This window comes from Elephas maximus, chromosome 7, assembly GCF_024166365.1.
Source record: "Elephas maximus indicus isolate mEleMax1 chromosome 7, mEleMax1 primary haplotype, whole genome shotgun sequence".
NCBI classification, from domain to species: domain Eukaryota; kingdom Metazoa; phylum Chordata; class Mammalia; order Proboscidea; family Elephantidae; genus Elephas; species Elephas maximus.
Genome location: NC_064825.1, coordinates 125758997 through 125777623, shown reverse-complemented (window position 1 = coordinate 125777623; position 18627 = coordinate 125758997). Strand labels below are relative to the sequence as shown.

The 18627-nt window shown below is 47.1% G+C and overlaps 1 protein-coding gene across 1 annotated transcript; it reads left to right on the top strand.

Moving 5' to 3' along the window:
- Window positions 1–593: 593 nt before the first annotated feature.
- On the top strand, window positions 594–18371 carry TUT1 (terminal uridylyl transferase 1, U6 snRNA-specific). Its single transcript, XM_049892235.1, has 9 exons — window positions 594–764; window positions 2108–2298; window positions 12520–12835; window positions 13221–13321; window positions 14896–15365; window positions 15972–16081; window positions 16241–16351; window positions 16496–16588; window positions 17199–18371. The coding sequence occupies exons 1-9, from the start codon at window positions 683–685 to the stop codon at window positions 18332–18334; spliced, it is 2610 nt and encodes an 869-aa protein (XP_049748192.1). The 5' UTR covers window positions 594–682; the 3' UTR covers window positions 18335–18371.
- Window positions 18372–18627: the final 256 nt, after the last annotated feature.

The window sequence follows — 18627 nt, the reverse complement described above, 5'->3', positions numbered from 1 at the left end:
CCGGGCGCAAGTACAAAGGGGCGTCGGATGAGGCCGGCCGGCCGGCCGGAGAATCACCCCCCTCCCCAGCCGGCGGGCTGGGGCGCTCGTGACCCTCGTTTTGGGGAAGGCCCAGGAGGGAGAGGGTAACAGTCGTGAGGCGGTTGGGAGTCCAGGGGCAGCCCCAGGCTTCGTGGGGCAAAGAGTGGAGACTGTCCATCCTCCGCCTTTACTCCCTGGGTAAGTGAAGGGTTACGGGCGCAGCCGCGCGGATGTCTACCGTGCTTGAAAGGGGCGCTCAGCCGGCCCGCGACCACCCAGCACCGAGGCGGCCGGCTGTCTGGAAAATGGCCCGAAACGCAAGACGGCGCTTGCCTTTGTGGCTACTGTGTTGAATATTCATGATCTTTGAACCAATCATCGCATGATTATCTCAGAGCACACCAATCGGCTCACCGCATGCAGATAAGCATCGTAGATGGGCGGCTTTTCTTATATCGGTGGAGACTGCACCCAGGCTAGAAACGGAACCCTGAGTGGAAAGCGATGGGTTTCCGGAGGGGGTGTGCCTGCACGAGTGCCGCGACTACGTCACTTCCCATCCGAGCGGCGGAAATTGCTTCCGAGCGCGTTGCTATTTGGAAGACAGGGTTCTGGCGAAGGCAGAAGTGCTTGTTTTTTTTGTCGGTATTGGGAAGTGACGATGGCGGCGGTGGATTCGGATGTCGAATCGCTGCCGCGTGGGGGTTTCCGCTGCTGCCTCTGCCGCATTACTACAGCGAACCGTAAGAGTTGGCTAGCGAGGGGGTGGATGCGGGCTCTCATCTTTTGACCCTAGCGAAAGTTAGGGTTAAAGGTCATAGTTCCTGTCAAGTCGGTTGGTGGGATCACCCAGTTCCGTTTTCGTAGGCCGCCGCCGGTCCGAAGGGATTGAAGAGGAGAAAGTCCCATCACTTTATAGATCTCCTTCCCCGTATCCAAGACCTCGACGACGAAAGTCCCGTTATTTTATTCCCTCTTCAGCCGTCATCTATTGGACATCTGCCCTGTCCCTGCACTCTGCTGGACCCTAGGGTGAAAGAAGGGGGTTCAGAGATGAAGGAGCTGACATCCAGAGAGGGAGACACTTTCAATACACTATAGATGTGTTTGGAGAGCTGTGGGATTAGAGAAGGCAGTAATTAAGAGTTAGGCAAGTCTTACAGAGAAGTGACCCAAAAGCAGGGATATGTGAAATAGCATGACAGGCTGCGGTGATGCAGCGTAGGATACCAGTGAGGGAGGGACAGAGAGTGAGTTTGGAAAAGTGACAGATCGTAGTAAGACAATGCAAGGGGCTCAGTGAACCCTCCGATTCTGATTGTGAACTCGTCAATCATGATCTTCCCTAAATGGGGTCTTCTCCCTTCCTCTGTGAATGGCAGTCTCACCTGTCCAGTAGGGCAAGCCAGAAACCTAGGAGTCATTAAGTCTTCCCTGGCCCCATATCTACATTGGTGACACCAAGCAGCAGACTCAAATATAATAAAAATAACGATAGAGGCTAACTTTTCCACATTTACCATGTATCAGACTCTCTGATAAGTGCTGTATCTGAATAGCACCTATGTAGCAAGTACTATTATTACCTTCATCTTATACCTGAGGAAACTGAGGCAGAGAGGTTTAGTAACTTGCTCAAGGTCTCACATAGCTTGACAGAGCAGGGATTTGGATTTGGGTAAGTGACTTAAAAGCCTGCACTTATAATAATCACTGTACCATACCCAGAGATGGTCCATGGGGAATAGTCTAGGGTCCTGAGTTACTTAGTCCTTCCATATATAACCTGAATAAGTCATCTCTTCATGTCTTCACAATTGGCAGGTGTTGCTGCACCTAGTACTTACAGATGGCTTAAGATATATTTGTAGTGTAGCCTTCTCCGGGGAACCACTTGGAGAATATATAGGGACAAAGGACAAAGGAGGAAGGTAGAAGAAGAAAGGAGACAGGACTTTGTTTATTCAAAGGTCACACTTAGTATAACTTTGAAGGATCAGTAGAATTTAGGTGTGCAAAGAGCAAAGGCAGGGCAGGTACAGTGGAGGGTGATTTGGGTGTTTTTGTCTCATGCTTGTCTTTGCAGGACCCAGCCTAGATGCCCACTTGGGAGGCCGAAAGCACCGGCACCTGGTGGAACTACGAGCTGCTCGAAAGGCCCAGGGACTTCGAAGTGTGTTTGTCAGTGGCTTTCCCCGGGATGTGGATTCTACTCAACTGTCTGAGTACTTTGAGGCATTTGGGCCTGTTGCCAGTGTTGTCATGGATAAGGACAAGGTACAATGAATGACTCTGGGGGTGTAAAGAATGAGTCGAGTATGCCACATACCAAAAGAGACATGAGAGAGAAACCAGCAGCCTATTTTGGCTGGTTCCTAATGTGGCCTGTCCTTGGTGGGACACCACAGTACCTAAGCTAGTCCTGTTTTGTGAGCCCTCCCCTGGATTTTATCAGTTCACGAGGAGACTTGTTAGATTTAGTCAATCTGTTATTCACCAAATATTTGTTGACTGCTAGCTTTGTACTAGGCACTGTGCTTAGAGCTGTGTTCTGAGTGATGAAGTAGGTGTTGTTTCTGCTTGCACAGAGCTTACAGTCTAGAGAAGAAAGTAGACAATTAAATGACTACAGTGAAGTGGGTGCTTTAAGAACACACCTTTGGGGGACTTTCAAACCCCAAAGCAACTGGTTGATAAACCAGATGGCAGTTTATTAATTTACCCTGAGGGGTCCTGAGGTTATCTGGTTAGAAGACCCTGTCCTAACTTTTGTCAGTGTCCTTGATAAAGTTTACTGTCACAGTGCTGTGTTCTTTGGCCATATTGTAGTTCTGAGGCTGTACTCTGTTAAGTAGACATGACTTAGGTGATGCCCAAGTGTGGTACAGTGAATTGCTTAATATGGCTCTTCCAGCTGTAGTCTTTGTGATTCTCACACATGATTGGTTAGGACTATGCAAATAATGTGCTTGTGGCCCACCAAGAGGATTAGGCAGCGTGCTGCTAATGCAGATAAGATGTATGGAACTTGTGATGGTTAAGGTTATGTGTCATCTTGGCCGGGCCATGATTTTCAGTTGTTTGGCAGTTATGTAAAGATTTAATCATCCTCCATTTTGTGGCCTAATGTAATTGTCCTCCATTTTGTAATCTGATGTAATTATTCCCAGTTTTGTGATGTGTTGTAAATCCTAGCCTCTATGCCTGTGATTATGGTTCCATTTGGGAGTGAGTTTTCCATTAAGTTAATGAGGCAGGATTAGGGTGGGATGTACCTTGAGTCACCCCTTTACTAGAAGGTGTGACTCAAGTCACCACCTTTTCCCCAGTCACCACACTTATTCAAGTCACACCGTTGCACTGCTTTGCTCAAGTAAGAAGAGTTTCCTTGATGCTGTGGTCCGCATCCAATATGTATGTGAGTGCTCCGGCAAAGCTCTCTCTCTTGCTCTGAATTCTGCATCTGGCTCATCATCTGACCTCCAGTTCTTGGGACCTGAGCCAGCAGCCTGTCTTCTGACCTGATTGCCGGCTCCTGCAGCCTTGCGAGCCAGCAGCCTGTTATCTGACCTGCCGATTTGGGTGTCTCAGCCCTGCAACCACGTGAGTCAGGAGAAACCTCCAGCCTGACGCCTGACTCACAAATTTGGGACTTGCCAGCCTCCACAACTGTATGAGCCATTTCCTTAACAGTTTGTGAGTTCTGTGAGACTTTGCCGTGAATTATGGACCCCAAAGATGTGAGGGAGAGTATTGAGGGGAGGAGCAGTAGTTGATGTTAGAGATGATGGAGTGAAACAGCTGTTTGGAAGAGTTGGACGTTTGGGACATCTTTAACCTCTGCCTCATAGATACCAGCTTTGTGCTGATCCTTCTAAAAGAAATGGTTCACTCACCAAGTATCCCAGACCTTCTCTTAGGATGGGGTCTGTTTTGTTAGGGATTGCATTCAACTACTCAACTACAATGGCTTAAGCAAAAAGGGTTTATTTTTTCTCATGTAACTGTCCAGGCCTAGGCAGTCCAGGGTTTTACTGTCTTTCTGCTCTGTCGTTATTGACATGGCTGTCATCTTCATCGTGATAATGCTCCTTTCACATCTGCAAGCGGGCAGGAGGGGCAGGGGAAGGGCCCCCATGCCTTTTTCTTTATTTCCCAGGAAAATACCTTTTCCAGAAGGCCTCCTTGATAGACTTCTACTTATATCTCATTGGCCAGAACTCCATCACATGGTTACCCCTAGCTGCAGGCAAGCTTGAGAAATGAATTTTCTTTTTTTTTAAACCTGGGCTCATTGCTCCTCAGAACAAAATCCGGGTTCTGTTTGTAATTTAGAAGAGGAGAATGTATACTGAGTGGGCAATTGGAAGTGTCTGCCCCAGGTTACTTCTTTAGAAAACCCAAATGTCCCCATTTTTGTCAATAGTTTATTTCAATCACAAAGAACGATGTTTTTCTGAATTTAAACCTACAGTTTCTGGGGCTTCTATTTATTATAACAATAATGATTAGAAGCTTTATTGAGCAGTTACTCTGCACCAAGTGCTAAGTACTTCACATACAATATTTCATTTAATTCCAACAGCGTTTCCTTGAGGGGTTTTCACTGGGAAGTTGGAAATTTGGGGATTTAAGCCCCTATTTGGGAGGCAGCCACAAAGTACTTAACACCTTTGAGTTTCAGGTGCTTAATTTGTAAAGCGTAAATAATAACACATATCTTGTATGAGTCTTAGGAAGCTTAGACAGAGTTTATGTGAAATGCTTAGTTTACAAGCCCTCAACAGATGGTAGCTCTAGGTGGGGATGGTAACGTGGAGAAGAGAAAAATGCCCAGGACACAGGCTTCTGTATCTGCTAGTCCTGGCCTCCTTGGCGCCTTCTGTAAGGTTCTTGAGAGAAGCAAGGCCAGGCAAAAAGACACCTAAGTTCTAGCTACAGCTTTGGTTCCAAACTTGATGTTGAATATTATACTGGTGAGCTTTGTGCCTCCTCAGAGTCAGAAGACAGGTCTGAGCAGGGCCAGGTAGCTGCCTTTTCCCTTGGCTTCACTTTGGTTCCTTTTTGCTCTGTTAGGGGTGAGGGTAGAAGCAAGGATAAGAAGGGAACCTTTTTTTTTAATTAATTGATGTATAATTCACATAAAATTCACCCTTTTAAAGTGCATCATTCAATGGTTGGTACATTGTTGTTGTCATTAGGTGCCATTGAGTTGATTCCAACTTACAGTGACCCTATGTACAACAGAATGAAACACTGCCCGGTCCTGCGCCATCCTTACAGTTGGTATGCTTGAGCCCATTGTTCCAGCCACTGTGTCCGTCCATTTTGTTGAGGGTCTTCCTCTTTTTTCTGACCCTTTACTTTACCGAGCATGATGTCCTTCTCCAGGGACTGGTCCCTGCTAATAACATGTCCAAAGTATGTGAGACAGTTTCTCCATCCTTGCTTCTAAGGAGCATTCTGGCTGTACTTCTTCCAGGACAGATTTGTTTGTTTTTCTGGAAGTCCATGGTATATTTGGTATTATTCGCCAACACCATAATTCAAAGGTGCCAATTCTTCTTCGGTATTTCTTATTCACCATCCAGCTTTTGCGCGCATATGAGGCGACTGAAAATACCATGGTTTGGGTCAAGCGCGTCCTTAGTCCTCAAAGTGACATCTTAGCTTTTCAATACTTTAAAGAGGTCTTATGCAGCAGACTTGCTCAGTGCAACAAGTAGTTTGATTTCCTGACCACTGCTCCTGTGGGCGTTGATTTTGGATCCACATAAGACGAAATCCTTGATAACTTCAATTGCCAACAGTAAAAATGGTGTGGTGGTGGTGTCAGACCTCCTTGTCTGACTTCACAGGGGGAAGGAGAGAAAATCATTATCAGTATCATTATAAAGCTCAGGGTGATTGCTGTGAGTGAAACATGCGTCCAACCTCCCTCCAACCTTTTTAACGCTTCTGACAGCAGCCATCCCTCCTACAGCACTCTACTTCTCTGCTGAGTTCAATAATTCATTGCAGTGGCCACACAGAACTCATAGACAGTACTCACAGTTCTGGGGTTATTAGGGAAGTAACAGTTTACAATTCAGGGTCAGGAATGACTCAAGATATGGAGGATAGCTCCTCCACTGTGCCCACAGGCAGGCCTCTCCCTGGCCCTTGGCCCCTCAGCCCCTGGGATGTCTTGGGCTGTCTTCTGCTCTGCCTTAGCTAGGTGTTACACAGCTCTTTAGCTCCACCTATAAGTGCCCAGAGGCACCCTACACTGCCAGTAAGCCTTGGCCTGAAGGCGCTTAGCTCTCTAGCTACATAGGTCGCGAGCAAGCCTAGATCCGACAAGTGCCCAGAGGTACCCCATTCTGCCAGGAAGCCTCTTCCCTGAAGGCACTCAGCTCTCTCACTCCATGGATTGGCTAGTTCTGTTGCCACCATTTCTCTGCTGCTACTTCGCACTGTCTTGCACTGTCTCTCATGTCACGGTTCTCTGTTTCCTGGGTCTAGGAGGTTCTCAGTGCAGGGACCCTGGGTCCAAAGGATGCGCTATGCTCGCATCTCTTCCTCTTGTTGGTAGTGAGGTCCTCCCTTTCTGCCTCCGGGATGGCTCATTTTAAGCCTAAAGGGATGGCAAAACTGACCGATCCCCTTGTTAGGGTTCCATATACCTCATTTGCATGGTCCTACCCCACAAGGATGCCACGCAGCTTATTTGCAAGTTGTCTAATCTCCTTGATGGTCTACAAGCATCTTATTTGCATGTTGTTGTTACTGTTGTTAGGTGCCGTCGAGTCAGTTCCGACTCATAGCGACCCTGTGCACAACACAATGAAAGACTGCCCAGTCCTGCGCCGTTCTTACAATCCTTGTTATGCTTGAGCTCATTGTTGCAGCTACTGTGTCAGTCCACCTCGTTGAGGGTCTTCCTTTTTTCCGCTGACCCTGTACTCTGCCAAGCATGATGTCCTTCTCCAGGGACTGATCCCTCCTGACAACGTGTCCAAAGTATGTAAGATGCAGTCTAGCCATCCTTGCTTCTAAGGAGCATTCTGGCCGCACTTCTTCCGAGACAGATTTGTTCGTTCTTTTGGCAGTCCATGGTATATTCGATATTCTTCGCCAGCACCACAATTCAAAGGCGTCAACTCTTCTTCGGTCTTCCTTATTCATTGTCCAGCTTTCACATGTATATGATGTGATTGAAAATACCATGGCTTGGGTCAGGCGCACCTTCGTCTTCAGGGTGACATCTTTGCTCTTCAAAATATAAAGAGGTCCTTTGCAGCAGATTTGCCCAATGCAATGCGTCTTTTGATTTCTTGACTGCTGCTTCCATGGCTGTTGATTGTGGATCCAAGTAAAATGAAATCCTTGACAACTTCAATCTTTTCTCCTTTTACCATGATGTTGCTCATTGGTCCCGTTGTGAGGATTTTTGTTTTCTTTATGTTGAGGTGTAGTCCATACTGAAAGCTGTGGTCTTTGATCTTCATTAGTAAGTGCTTCCAGTCCTCTTCGCTTTCAGCAAGCAAGGTGGTGTCATCTGCATAACGCAGGTTGTTAATGAGTCTTCCTCCAATCCTGATGCCCTGTTCTTCTTCATATACTCCAGCTTCTCGTATTATTTGTTCAGCATACAGGTTAAATAGGTATGGTGAAAGGATACAACCCTGACGTACATCTTTCCTGATTTTAAACCAATCAGTATCCTCTTGTTCTGTCTGAACAACTGCCTCTTGATGTATGTAAAGGTTCCTCATGAGCACAATTAAGTGTTCTGGAATTCCCATTCTTCACAGTGTTATCCATAGTTGTGATCCACACAGTCAAATGCCTTTGCATAATCAATAAAACACAGGTAAACATCCTTCTGGTATTCTCTGCTTTCAGCCAGGATCCATCTGACATCAGCAATCATATCCCTGGTTCCATGTCCTCTTCTGAAACCGGCCTGAATTTCTGGCAGTTCCCTGTTGATATACTGCTGCAGCCGTTTCTGAATGATCTTCAGCAAAATTTTCCTTGCATGTGATATTAATGATATTGTTCTAAAATTTCCACATTCGGTTGGATCACCTTTCTTGGGAAGAGGCATAAATATGGATCTCTTCCAGTCAGTTGGCCAGGAAGCTGTCTTCCATATTTCTTGGCATAGACGAGTGAGCACCTCCAGTGCTGCATCTGTTTGTTGAAACATCTCAATCGATATTCCATCAATTCCTGGAGCCTTGTTTTTCGCCAATGCCTTCAGAGCAGCTTGGACTTCTTCTTTCAGTACCATCGGTTCCTAATCATATGCCACCTTTTGAAATGGTTGAATATCGACTAATTCTTTTTGGTATAATGACTCTGTGTATTCCTTCCATCTTCTTTTGATGCTTCCTGTGTTGTTTAATATTTTCCCCATGGAATCCTTCACTATTGCAACTCGAGACTTGAATTTTTTCTTCAGTTCTTTCAGCTTGAGAAACGCCGAGCGTGTTCTTCCCTTTTGGTTTTCCATCTCCAGCTCTTTGCACATGACATTTTAATACTTCGTCTTCTCGAGAGGCCCTTTGAAATCTTCTGTTCAGTTCTTTTATTTCATCAATTCTTCCTTTTGCTTTAGCTGCTTGACGCTCAAGAGCAAGTTTCAGAGTCTCCTCTGACATCCGTCTTGGTCTTTTCTTTCTTTTCTGTCTTTTCAGTGACCTTTTGCTTTCTTCCAGGATGATGTCCTTGATGTCATTCCACAACTCATCTGGTCTTCGGTCACTAGTGTTCAATGTGTCAAATCTGTTCTTGAGATGGTCTCTAAATCCAGGTGGGATATACTCAAGGTCATATTTTGGCTCTCACGGACTTGCTCTGATTTTCTTCAGTTTCAGCTTGAACTTGCATATGAGCAATTGATGGTCTGTCTGTTCCACAGTCGGCCCCTAGCCTTCTTCTGACTGATGATATTGAGCTTTTCCATCGTCTCTTTCCACAGATATAGTCAGTTTGATTTCTCTGTGTTCCATCTGGTGAGGTCCATGTGTTTAGTCCCCGCTTATGTTGGTGAAAGAAGGTATTTGCAATGAAGAAGTCGTTGGTCTTGCAAAATTCTATCATTCGATCTCCAGCATTGTTTCTATCACCAAGGCCATATTTTCCAACTACTGATCCTTCTTTGTTTCCAACTTTCACATTCCAATCGCCAGTAATTATCAATGCATCTTGATTGCATGCTCAATTTCAGACTGCAGCAGCTGATAAAAATCTTCTATTTCTTCATCTTTCGCCCTAGTGGTTGGTGCGTAAATTTGAATAATAGTAGTATTAACTGGTCTTCCTTGTAGGCGCATGGATATTATCCTATCACTGACAACGTTGTCCTTCTTCTTTTGGACATTCTTTTGGATGATGAATGCAACACCATTCCTCTTCGAGTTGTCATTCCCAGCATAGCAGACTATATGATTGTCTGATTCAAAATGGCCAATACCAGTCCATTTCAGCTCACAAATGCCTAGGATATCAATGTTTATGCGTTTCATTTCATTTTTGACGATTTCCAATTTTCCTGGATTCATAATTTGTACATTCCAGGTTCCCATTATTAATGGATGTTTGCAGCTGTTTCTTCTCATTTTGAGCAGTGCCACATCAGCAAATGAAGGTCGCGAAAGCTTTACTCCATCCATGTCATTAAGGTCGACTCTACTTTGAGGAGGCAGCTCTTCCCCAGTCATCTTTTGAGTGCCTTCCAACCTGGGGGGCTCATCTTCCAGCACTGTATCAGACAGTGTTCCGCTGTTATTCATAAGGTTTTCACTGGCTAATACTTTTCAGAAGTAGACTGCTGGGTCCTTCTTCCTAGTCTGAGCCTGGAAGCTCAGCTGAAACCTGTCCTCCATGGGTGACCCTGCTGGTGTCTGAATACCGGTGGCATAGCTTCCAGCATCACAGCAACACAAAAGCCCCCACAGTATGACAAACTGACAGACACGTGGGGGCCTTATTTGCATAGTCCCATCCAATCATTTTGTGGGAATTACAAGACCATGGCTAGAAAGGCTATATAAAAGCGATCCATTGCACTGCAATTAGAAATTACAGAGTTGTTTAACCATCATCACTGTCCAATCCCAAAACATTTGCATCGTGCCAGAAAGCAACCCCATGTGTGACACAGGCCTGTGTGCCTGCAGGGCCATCCCCCAGGCCCAGCCTGCCTTCATTTCAGGGATGGATTGCCCATAAGCAAGGTATGTAATCTGTACTAATCTGTAGTGCACAATTTCACCTGTTTTTCACATCAGAGATGTGGTGAAACCCATGTGAAATTGTGCAATTCGGGTTCATAAGATCCTCTCCTTCCCTCCTCTGGGTTGGCTCATTTTAAGCCTAGTGGGATGGGAAAACTGACCGATCTTTTCGTTAGGGTTCCATAAACCTTTATTTGCCTGGTCCCAGCCAATCACTTGGGTGAGAGTTACAAGAGCATGGCAAGAAAGGCCACAGGAGAGTGATCCATCACACTAAAAGGGGTGATGGTAAGGCTTTTGTCTTTAACCAGAGAGGGAATGGGTTAAAAAAAAAAAATGCTGAAAAAAACTGCCCTAGCCCATAGTGAGCCACCTCAAAAACCTGGACCTGGTCAGGGGAGTGCTTGGAATGTTTATCAGGAGGAGGAAGGTGGAAAAGCACTGGTAGAGGCCTTTCCTGATAACAGCTGCCTATCTTCAGTCTGAACTACCTTTTGAGCAAAGTGGATCCCGTGAGATTCCTGCCAGGCGATTGTAGAGACTGGGTGATTCTAAGCCAGTTGCTTTGCTGAATTCTTTGAAACATTAAAATAGGTATCTCTCTGGCTGAGTGTGGGGGAAATGGGGAGTTGTAAGTTGTTTTTTTAGTATTCTAGACACTAGATCCTTATTAGATACATGATTTGCCAAAATTTTCTCCCACTCTGTGAGTTGTTTTTTCACTTTTTTATGGTGTTCTTTGAAACACGAAAATTAAAAAAAATTATTTTTAAATTGATGTAAAATTCCCATGACATAAAATTAACACTTCAGAAAGTGAACAAGTCAGTGGCGTTCGCTAAACATTCACAGGGTTGTGCCACCATCAGCTCTGTCTAATTCCAAAACATTTTTGTCTCCCGCAAATAAAATCCTGTACCCGTTACTTCCCATTCCTCTTCCCTCCGGCCCCTGGCAACCATCAGTCTGCTTTCCGTCTATTCTGGATGTTTCATACAAGTGGGATTATACAATATGTGACCTTTTTGCATCTGGCTTCTTTCACTTAGCATGTTTTTGAGTTTCATCCACATTGTAGCATGTATCAGTATTTCATTCCTTCTTATGAAAAGGTTTTCATTTTAATGAAGTCCAAGTTACCTGTTTTTTCTTTGATTGCTTAGGATTTAAGTGTTCTACCTAAGAAACCGTTCCCTAATACAGGATCACAAAGACTTATACCTATGTTTTTTTCCGAAAGTTTTATAATTTTAACTCATTCACTTAGGTTTTGGTCCATTTTGAGTTAAATTTTGTATAATGGCGTGAGGTAGGGGTTGAAATTCATTCTTTTGCATGGCTAGCCATTGTCTTAACACCATGTGTTGAGAAGACTGTTCTTTCCCTATTGAATTGTCTTGGCACCCTTGTCGGAAATCAGTTTACCATAGGCATATAGGTTTATTTCTGAGTGCTGAATTCCATTCCTTTGACCTAAATGTCTATCCTTATACCAGTACCACACTGCCTTGATTCTGTTGGAGGTACCTTTTTATAAGTGGAATAAGGCTCCAGCTTTACCACTGGAAAGGCTACAAAAGAATATGGCCTTTTACCCCAAAGCAGTCATATTTGTCCTGCTCCTTCTAACACTCTTTTAAAAAAAAAAAAAAAAATAGAGCCCAGTGCATGTCATGGAACTCAACCAAATCACAGGAGCATGGCTGTCATGTATTGCCATTATTCCTAGATGGTAAGTTCCTTGAAGATAGGGATTATGTGTCCATATTTATGCTTAGCAGTGTTCACTACATGGATTTTTAATAAATATCAGAAGAGTCTAGTTAAACCAGGAAAAGTCAGGGGGTGGGCCGCAGTGACGCCAGTGAAATCACATCATTGGCAAGAATAGGGAACAGTGAAATAAGCAAAAAGAGATTTTCAGTGGCAGACTGGGGTGAGAAGAAAATGTGTGGGAGGGGTGGAGAAAATTGCTTCTCTAAATGTCCCCTGCTGTTACGGAAATGGAAGCCCTGGTGGCATAGTGGTTAAGTGCTATGGCTGCCACCCAAGAGGTCGGCAGTTCGAATCTACCAGGCACTCCTTGGAAACTCTATGGGGCAGTTCTACTCTGTCCTGTAGGGTCGCTCTGAGTTGGAATCGACTCGACGGCAGTGGGTTTGGGTTTTTGGGTTACGGGAAGAGCAAGCAAATAGTCCCAATTCATGGGATAGTCCCCATTTCAAAGCTCCTCACCTGCTGTTTGGTCCCTGCCCCTGTTGTGGTTTGCCAGGGAGTGTTTGCCATTGTGGAGATGGGGGACGTGGGTGCCCGGGATGCCGTCTTGTCCCAGCCCCAGCACAGCCTGAGAGGACATCGCCTGCGGGTCCGGCCACGGGAGCAGAAGGAGTTCCAGAGTCCGGCTTCCAAGTCCCCCAAAGGAGCAGCCCCTGACAGTCACCAGTTGGCCAAAGCACTAGCTGAGGCGTCAGACGTGGGGGCACAAATGGTAAAGCTCGTGGGGCTGAGGGAGTTGTCTGAGGCTGAGCGGCAGCTTCGGAGCCTCGTGGTGTCCCTGATGCAGGAAGTCTTCACAGAGTTCTTCCCTGGTAAGTCACTGCCCTGCCTGTGCCTGAGCCCCTCTGTCCTTCAGGTCCCTGTATCTGCATGCCGGTCCTCCCACAGCCAGGGGTGTTTATTCCGTTCCTATTATGTTCTTCTGGACCCCTGGTGGCGCAGTGGTTCATCCATCTGCTGTGAACTGAGAGGTTGGAGGTTTGAATCCACCAGCTGCTCTGTGGGATAAAGATGTGGCAGTCTGCTTCCATAAAGATTTATAGCTTTGGAAACCCTATGGTGAAGTTCTACTCTGTCCTTCAGGGTCACTGTGAGTCAGAATTGACTCGGTGGCAGTGGGTTTTTGGTATAGGTATATTCTTCTACTCCCTGCTCCCTCCAGTGTCTCTTGACCTTTATTCTCTGCTCCGCACTCAGGCTGTGTGGTCCATCCTTTTGGCTCTTCCATAAACAGCTTTGATGTCCATGGCTGTGATCTTGACCTCTTCCTGGATCTGGGTGACTTAGACGAGCCTCAGGTGAGTGACAGGGAGGCAGCTGAGAAGAGTCAGTGAGAACGGTCAGTTAAAAATAGTTGCCTCTTACTAGCCATGGTACTGTGGTTAAGTGCTTTACCTCTCCACGCCTTAGTTCTTCGTCTGTTCGTCTGTAAAAGGGGGTAATGGGACCTACCTGAAAGGGTGATTGTGGAGAAATGCGAATATGGATGGGTATTAGGTAGGATCGAAATGAACAGACATGGGATATGAGGCAGTTTTAATAGGAAAAAAACATTTCAAAATGGTACGTATAGCATAATCTTATTTTGGTAAAATGATATATAAAAAGATGCAATAAGGTGAATTTTGGATTGTGTTTTTTTGCTTCTCTGTATTTTCTGTCATACATAGCTTCTGTTTTTGTAATACCAAACCAAGTCAAACCCATTGTCACTGAGTGGATTCCTACTCATGGCAACCCTATAGGACAGAGTAGAACTGTCCCATGGGGTTTCTAAGGCTGTAGTTTTTACGGAAGGAGCCCCGGTAGTGCAGTGGTTAAGTGTCTGGCTGCTAACCGAGACGTTGGCGGTTTGAACCCACCAGCAGCTCCTCTGGAGAAATATGTGGCAGTCTGCTTCCATAAGGATTTACAGCCCTGGAAACCCTATGGGCCAGTTTTACTCTATCCTATAGGGTTGCTGTGAGTTGGAATCAACTTGGCAGCAGTAAATTTTGGGTTAATCTTTACAGAAGCAGACTGCCATATCCTTTTCCCACAGAGGGGCTGGTAGGTTCACACCGCCGACCTTTCAGTAGTTATCAGCGGAACATTTAACCACTGTGCCATCAGGGCTCCTGTTTTTATAATAGCAAAGGGTTATTTATTTTTTTAACACGTCTCTTCATTCTTTCTCTACACACGCACACACGATTTATATTTTCTGAACCATTAGAAGGTAGGCTGTACACTGTGCGCCTTTACCCCTTAATATTCTAGCGCACATTACCTAAGAGGAGCCCTGGTGGCACAGTGGTTAAGAGCTCAGCTGCTAACCAAAAGGTCAGCAGTTTGAATTCACCAGGTACACCTTGGAAACCCTATGGGACAGCTCCACTCTGTAGTATAGGGTCACTGAGTTGGAATCAACTCGACAGCAACAGGTTTTTTTTTTTTGGTTATTACCAAAGAACAAAAGTATTCTGGTGCATAACCACGATACGATTATCAAATTGAGGAAATTTTAACACTGGTACAAGACTTTAACCTCCAGTCCATATTCTGATTTGTTAGCTGTGTCTACGGTGGACTGTCGTAGTGTCTCTTCAGTCATCTTTGATCTGGTATAGTTCCTCTGCCCGTTATTGTTTTTTGTGACAATGATATTTTTGAAGAATACAGGCCATTTACTTTATGTAATTACACGGCTACTTTTATTTTTAAAAAAGGATTGCTGTGAGGATTGAATGAGTTAATAGATGCGAAGCCCTTAGAATAGACCCTAACATGTAACAAGCTGCAGATATTAGATATTGTCATTTTGGGGACAAGAATGTTCCCCCAGTTAGGGGACAGCAGCAGAGGCATTCACTTGGCTCTTTTCTGCCCACAGCCAGCCCCAAAGCCTCCAGAGTCTCCATCCTTGGACTCGGCCCTTGCTTCCCCACTGGATCCTCAAGCCCTGGCTTGCATCTCAGCCTCCCCTCCAGGCTCACAGCCTCCATCTTCTCCCCAAGACTCTGAAGCCCTGGACTTTGAAACCCCATCCTCCTCCCTGGCGCCCCAGACTCCGGACTCGGCTTTGGCCTCTGAGACCCTGGCTTCCCCCCAGTCCCTGCCTCCAGCCTCTCCCCTACAGGAAGACAGGGGAGAGGGGGACCTGGGGAAGTCTCTGGAACTAGCAGAGGCCTTGAAGGGGGAGAAAGCAGAGGGGGGAGCAATGCTGGAGCTGGTGGGATCTATTCTTCGGGGCTGTGTGCCTGGGGTGTACCGAGTCCAAACTGTGCCCTCTGCCCGACGCCCTGTGGTCAAATTCTGCCATCGGCCCTCAGGTCTCCACGGTGACATCTCCCTCAGTAACCGGTATCTTTCTTGGGGAGCGGTGGTGGTGGTTGGGAAAGGCTAGCTGAGAATTCCAGGGTAGGAGGAGGGAGTCCTGGTCTGAGAAGCTCCTGTACCTTCCGAGCCCTGAGATTATTCTTGTATGGTCTCATCCCTCTTTCTGCCTCTCATTTCCTTGTCTGGTTTCTATTTTATGTTCTTGAAGTGTGTTCCTGGGGATACTATTTTTAAGGGATGTGGAAAAGGATTTCATGGTTAAATACATTTGGAAAGTGCTAAATTAAATGAGTTTTGTTTTTTCTCTTTCCCCTTTCCCTCTTTCTCTTTCCTCCCTTTCTCCTTCCCTTCCCATCTCTGTTTTTTTGCATACTGAAGGCTCTGAGCAGTTTTATAACCTGCTCTGAATGTTCCAGACTGGTATATAGGATGTTATGTTTCCTAAACTCATTTGATTTCCTTTTGCACACCCTCTCACAAGACCAGTGTTTTGGTACCCACTTTGGGAAACCCCCTCTGGCCTGCTTACTCCACTTGGCCCTGGTTATACAAGTCAGGAATGAGAGCAGGGGGAGCTGGTAGCTCAGAGGGGTCTTGAGCCCTGACACCATCGTCCTCCTTTCATCCCAGGCTGGCTCTGCATAATTCCCGCTTCCTGAGTCTTTGCTCCGAGCTGGATGGGCGAGTCCGGCCCCTTGTGTACACCCTCCGCTGCTGGGCTCAGGGTCGGGGCCTGTCAGGTAAGGATGAATCAGGACGGACTTAAGGCTGAGTTGGTGTCAGGACCAAGGATATCAGGGAGAGAAGGGGGCAGGTATAAGAACTGGTGTGGAGAAAACTGCTATAAAAGAGGTCGGGAGCCTCTCTAATCTAACTGGAATTACTGATTATTCACTCAGGGAGCGGCCCCCTTCTCAATAACTACGCCTTGACCTTGCTGGTGATCTATTTCCTTCAGACCAGAGACCCTCCTGTGTTGCCCACTGTGTCCCAGCTCACCCAGAAAGCAGGTACAACAGTTTGGCCTTCACTGCTCCGCCATCATACTTAGACACACTGAGCTAATGAGGTCTCTTCTTATCCCTCCCTCCCCCTTCGCTTCTCCCCACACAGTCCCGTTTCCTGGCTGAACTGCACCTTTCTTATTCTCACAGGTGAGGGAGAACAGGTGGAGGTTGATGGCTGGGATTGTAGTTTCCCCCGAGATGCTTCGAGACTGGAGCCCAGCACCAATGTGGAGCCCCTCAGTAAGTTCTGGGAGCCTGGGAGACAACCAGTGATTTTATTAATCACAATAGTAGGTAACATTACCGTATGTCTACTGTGTGCCACGCATGGTTCTCCATGGGATGGTGAATATTGTTATTGTCATTTATGGACAAAGAAACAAAGCCTTGGGGCAGCCAAGTGGCTTGCCCGAGGCTACACTGCTAGCCAGAGGAGGGAGTAGCCTCTGGGGAAGGGTGTTGCTGAGGGCACAGAGAGAGGGGCTTGACCTCTTGTATAGAGGGAGCAGAGAAGTCTAGCTTCTTGACATTCTCCTGAGCTCCTTGGAAGAGAGACACTACTGCTAAGGAAATGGCTCTGGTGTAAGACCTGTCTCCAACAGTCTCAGTTCTGGCCTGTACCTGTTGCTGTCAAGTCGACTGCAACTATAGTGACCCTATAGGACAGAGAACTATCCTATAGGGTTTCCAAGGCTATAATTTTTATGGAAACAGACTGCCACATCTTTCTCCTACAGAGCAGCTAGTGGGTTCAAACTGCTTGGTTAGCAGCCTGTTTAACCACTGTGCCACCAGGGCTCCTTTCTGGCCTATAAGTGACCCTTTTTCTCCAATCTTCCTTCTCCTGCAGGTTCCCTGCTAGCCCAGTTCTTCTCCTGTGTCTCTTGCTGGGATCTTCGGGGCTCACTGCTTTCTCTGCGGGAGGGCCAGGCATTGCCTGTGGCAGGAGGCCTGCCCTCTAATCTCTGGGGGGGCCTGCGCCTTGGCCCCCTGAATCTCCAGGACCCGTTTGACCTGAGTCATAACGTGGCAGCCAATGTGACCTGCCGGGTAGCTGGGCGGCTACAGAACTGCTGCCGAGCAGCAGCCAATTACTGCCGAAGCCTCCAGTACCAGCACCGTTCCTCCCGGGGTCGGGACTGGGGGCTGCTCCCTCTTCTGCAGCCCAGCTCCCCTAGCTCCCTGCTATCTGCTACACCCATCCCCTTACCCCTGGCTCCCTTCACCCAGCTCACTGCGGCCCTGGTCCAGTTGTTAAGGGACGCATTGGGGTGCTGTATAGAGCAGGGAACCAAGAGATCGAGGTCAGAGGGAGATGCAGCTGGGGAGTCTCCCCAGGGAGGGACAAGCAAAAGACTGAAACGAGATGGACGGACGCAGAGCTGTGAGGAGGGGAGGGAAGAGCAGCAGGAATGTGCAGGGGGCCACGGTGAAGACGGGGTGGAAGAAATGGTCATAGAGGTTGGTGAGACGGTGCAGGACTGGGCAATGCAGAGTCCTGGGCACCCAGGGGAGCTGTCCTTGACAACCAGAGAGCACCTAGTCACTGGAGAAGGGGGCCAACCAGACCAGGTAGCCTTGGCAGAGCAGGGACCCAAGGGACCTGATGCAGCCCAAGAAGGGTCACAGGGTGAGACAGGCAAGGGGGCGGCACTCTCCTCGGTGAGCTGGCGCTGTGCCTTGTGGCACCGAGTGTGGCAGGGGCGGCGGCGTGCCCGGAGACGCTTACAGCAGCAAACCAAGGAAGGCAGTGCTGGAACAGAGTGGCTGAAGACTGAGGCTCAGGTGACCCAGGAGCTGAGAGGACTGAGTGGCGGTGAACAGAGGCCAGGGGCTGAGCCCCTCCTGACCTTTGTGGCGTCCGCCTCCCAGGCAGACCAGTCTCTCACTGTGACCCCGCTCCAGGATTCCCAAGGCCTGTTCCCTGAGCTACACCATTTCTTACAGGTTTTCCTCCCTCAAGCACTTAAACATCTCCTCAAGTGAAGACATACACACTAAAGGGCAATAAAGCTGCTAGTTTACTACAAATGGTCTCCAGTTTAATTTCCACCTGGTAGTAATCCTCCACCTTCCACCAATACATCTCCTTTCCTCCTTCCCCTCCCCCAGACCTTACCCACCCACTCATCCACCGCGGTCCAGTCGATTCCGACTCATAACTCATAAGGACCCTATAGGACAGAGTTAGAACTGCCCCACAGAGTTTCCAAGGAGCGTCTGGCGGATTTGAACTGCTGACCTCTTGGTTAGCAGTGGTAGCACTTAACCACTAGCCA

What these genes read in the sequence shown, in the direction of transcription:
- TUT1 (XM_049892235.1), top strand. Translation starts at nt 683, where the DNA reads ATGGCGGCGGTGGATTCGGATGTCGAATCGCTGCCGCGTGGGGGTTTC. An exon ending in TTGTCATGGATAAGGACAAG is followed by an intron (nt 2,299 to 12,519) that starts GTACAATGAATG and finishes GTGGTTTGCCAG; the next exon opens with GGAGTGTTTGCCATTGTGGA. An exon ending in CTTCACAGAGTTCTTCCCTG is followed by an intron (nt 12,836 to 13,220) that starts GTAAGTCACTGC and finishes CTCCGCACTCAG; the next exon opens with GCTGTGTGGTCCATCCTTTT.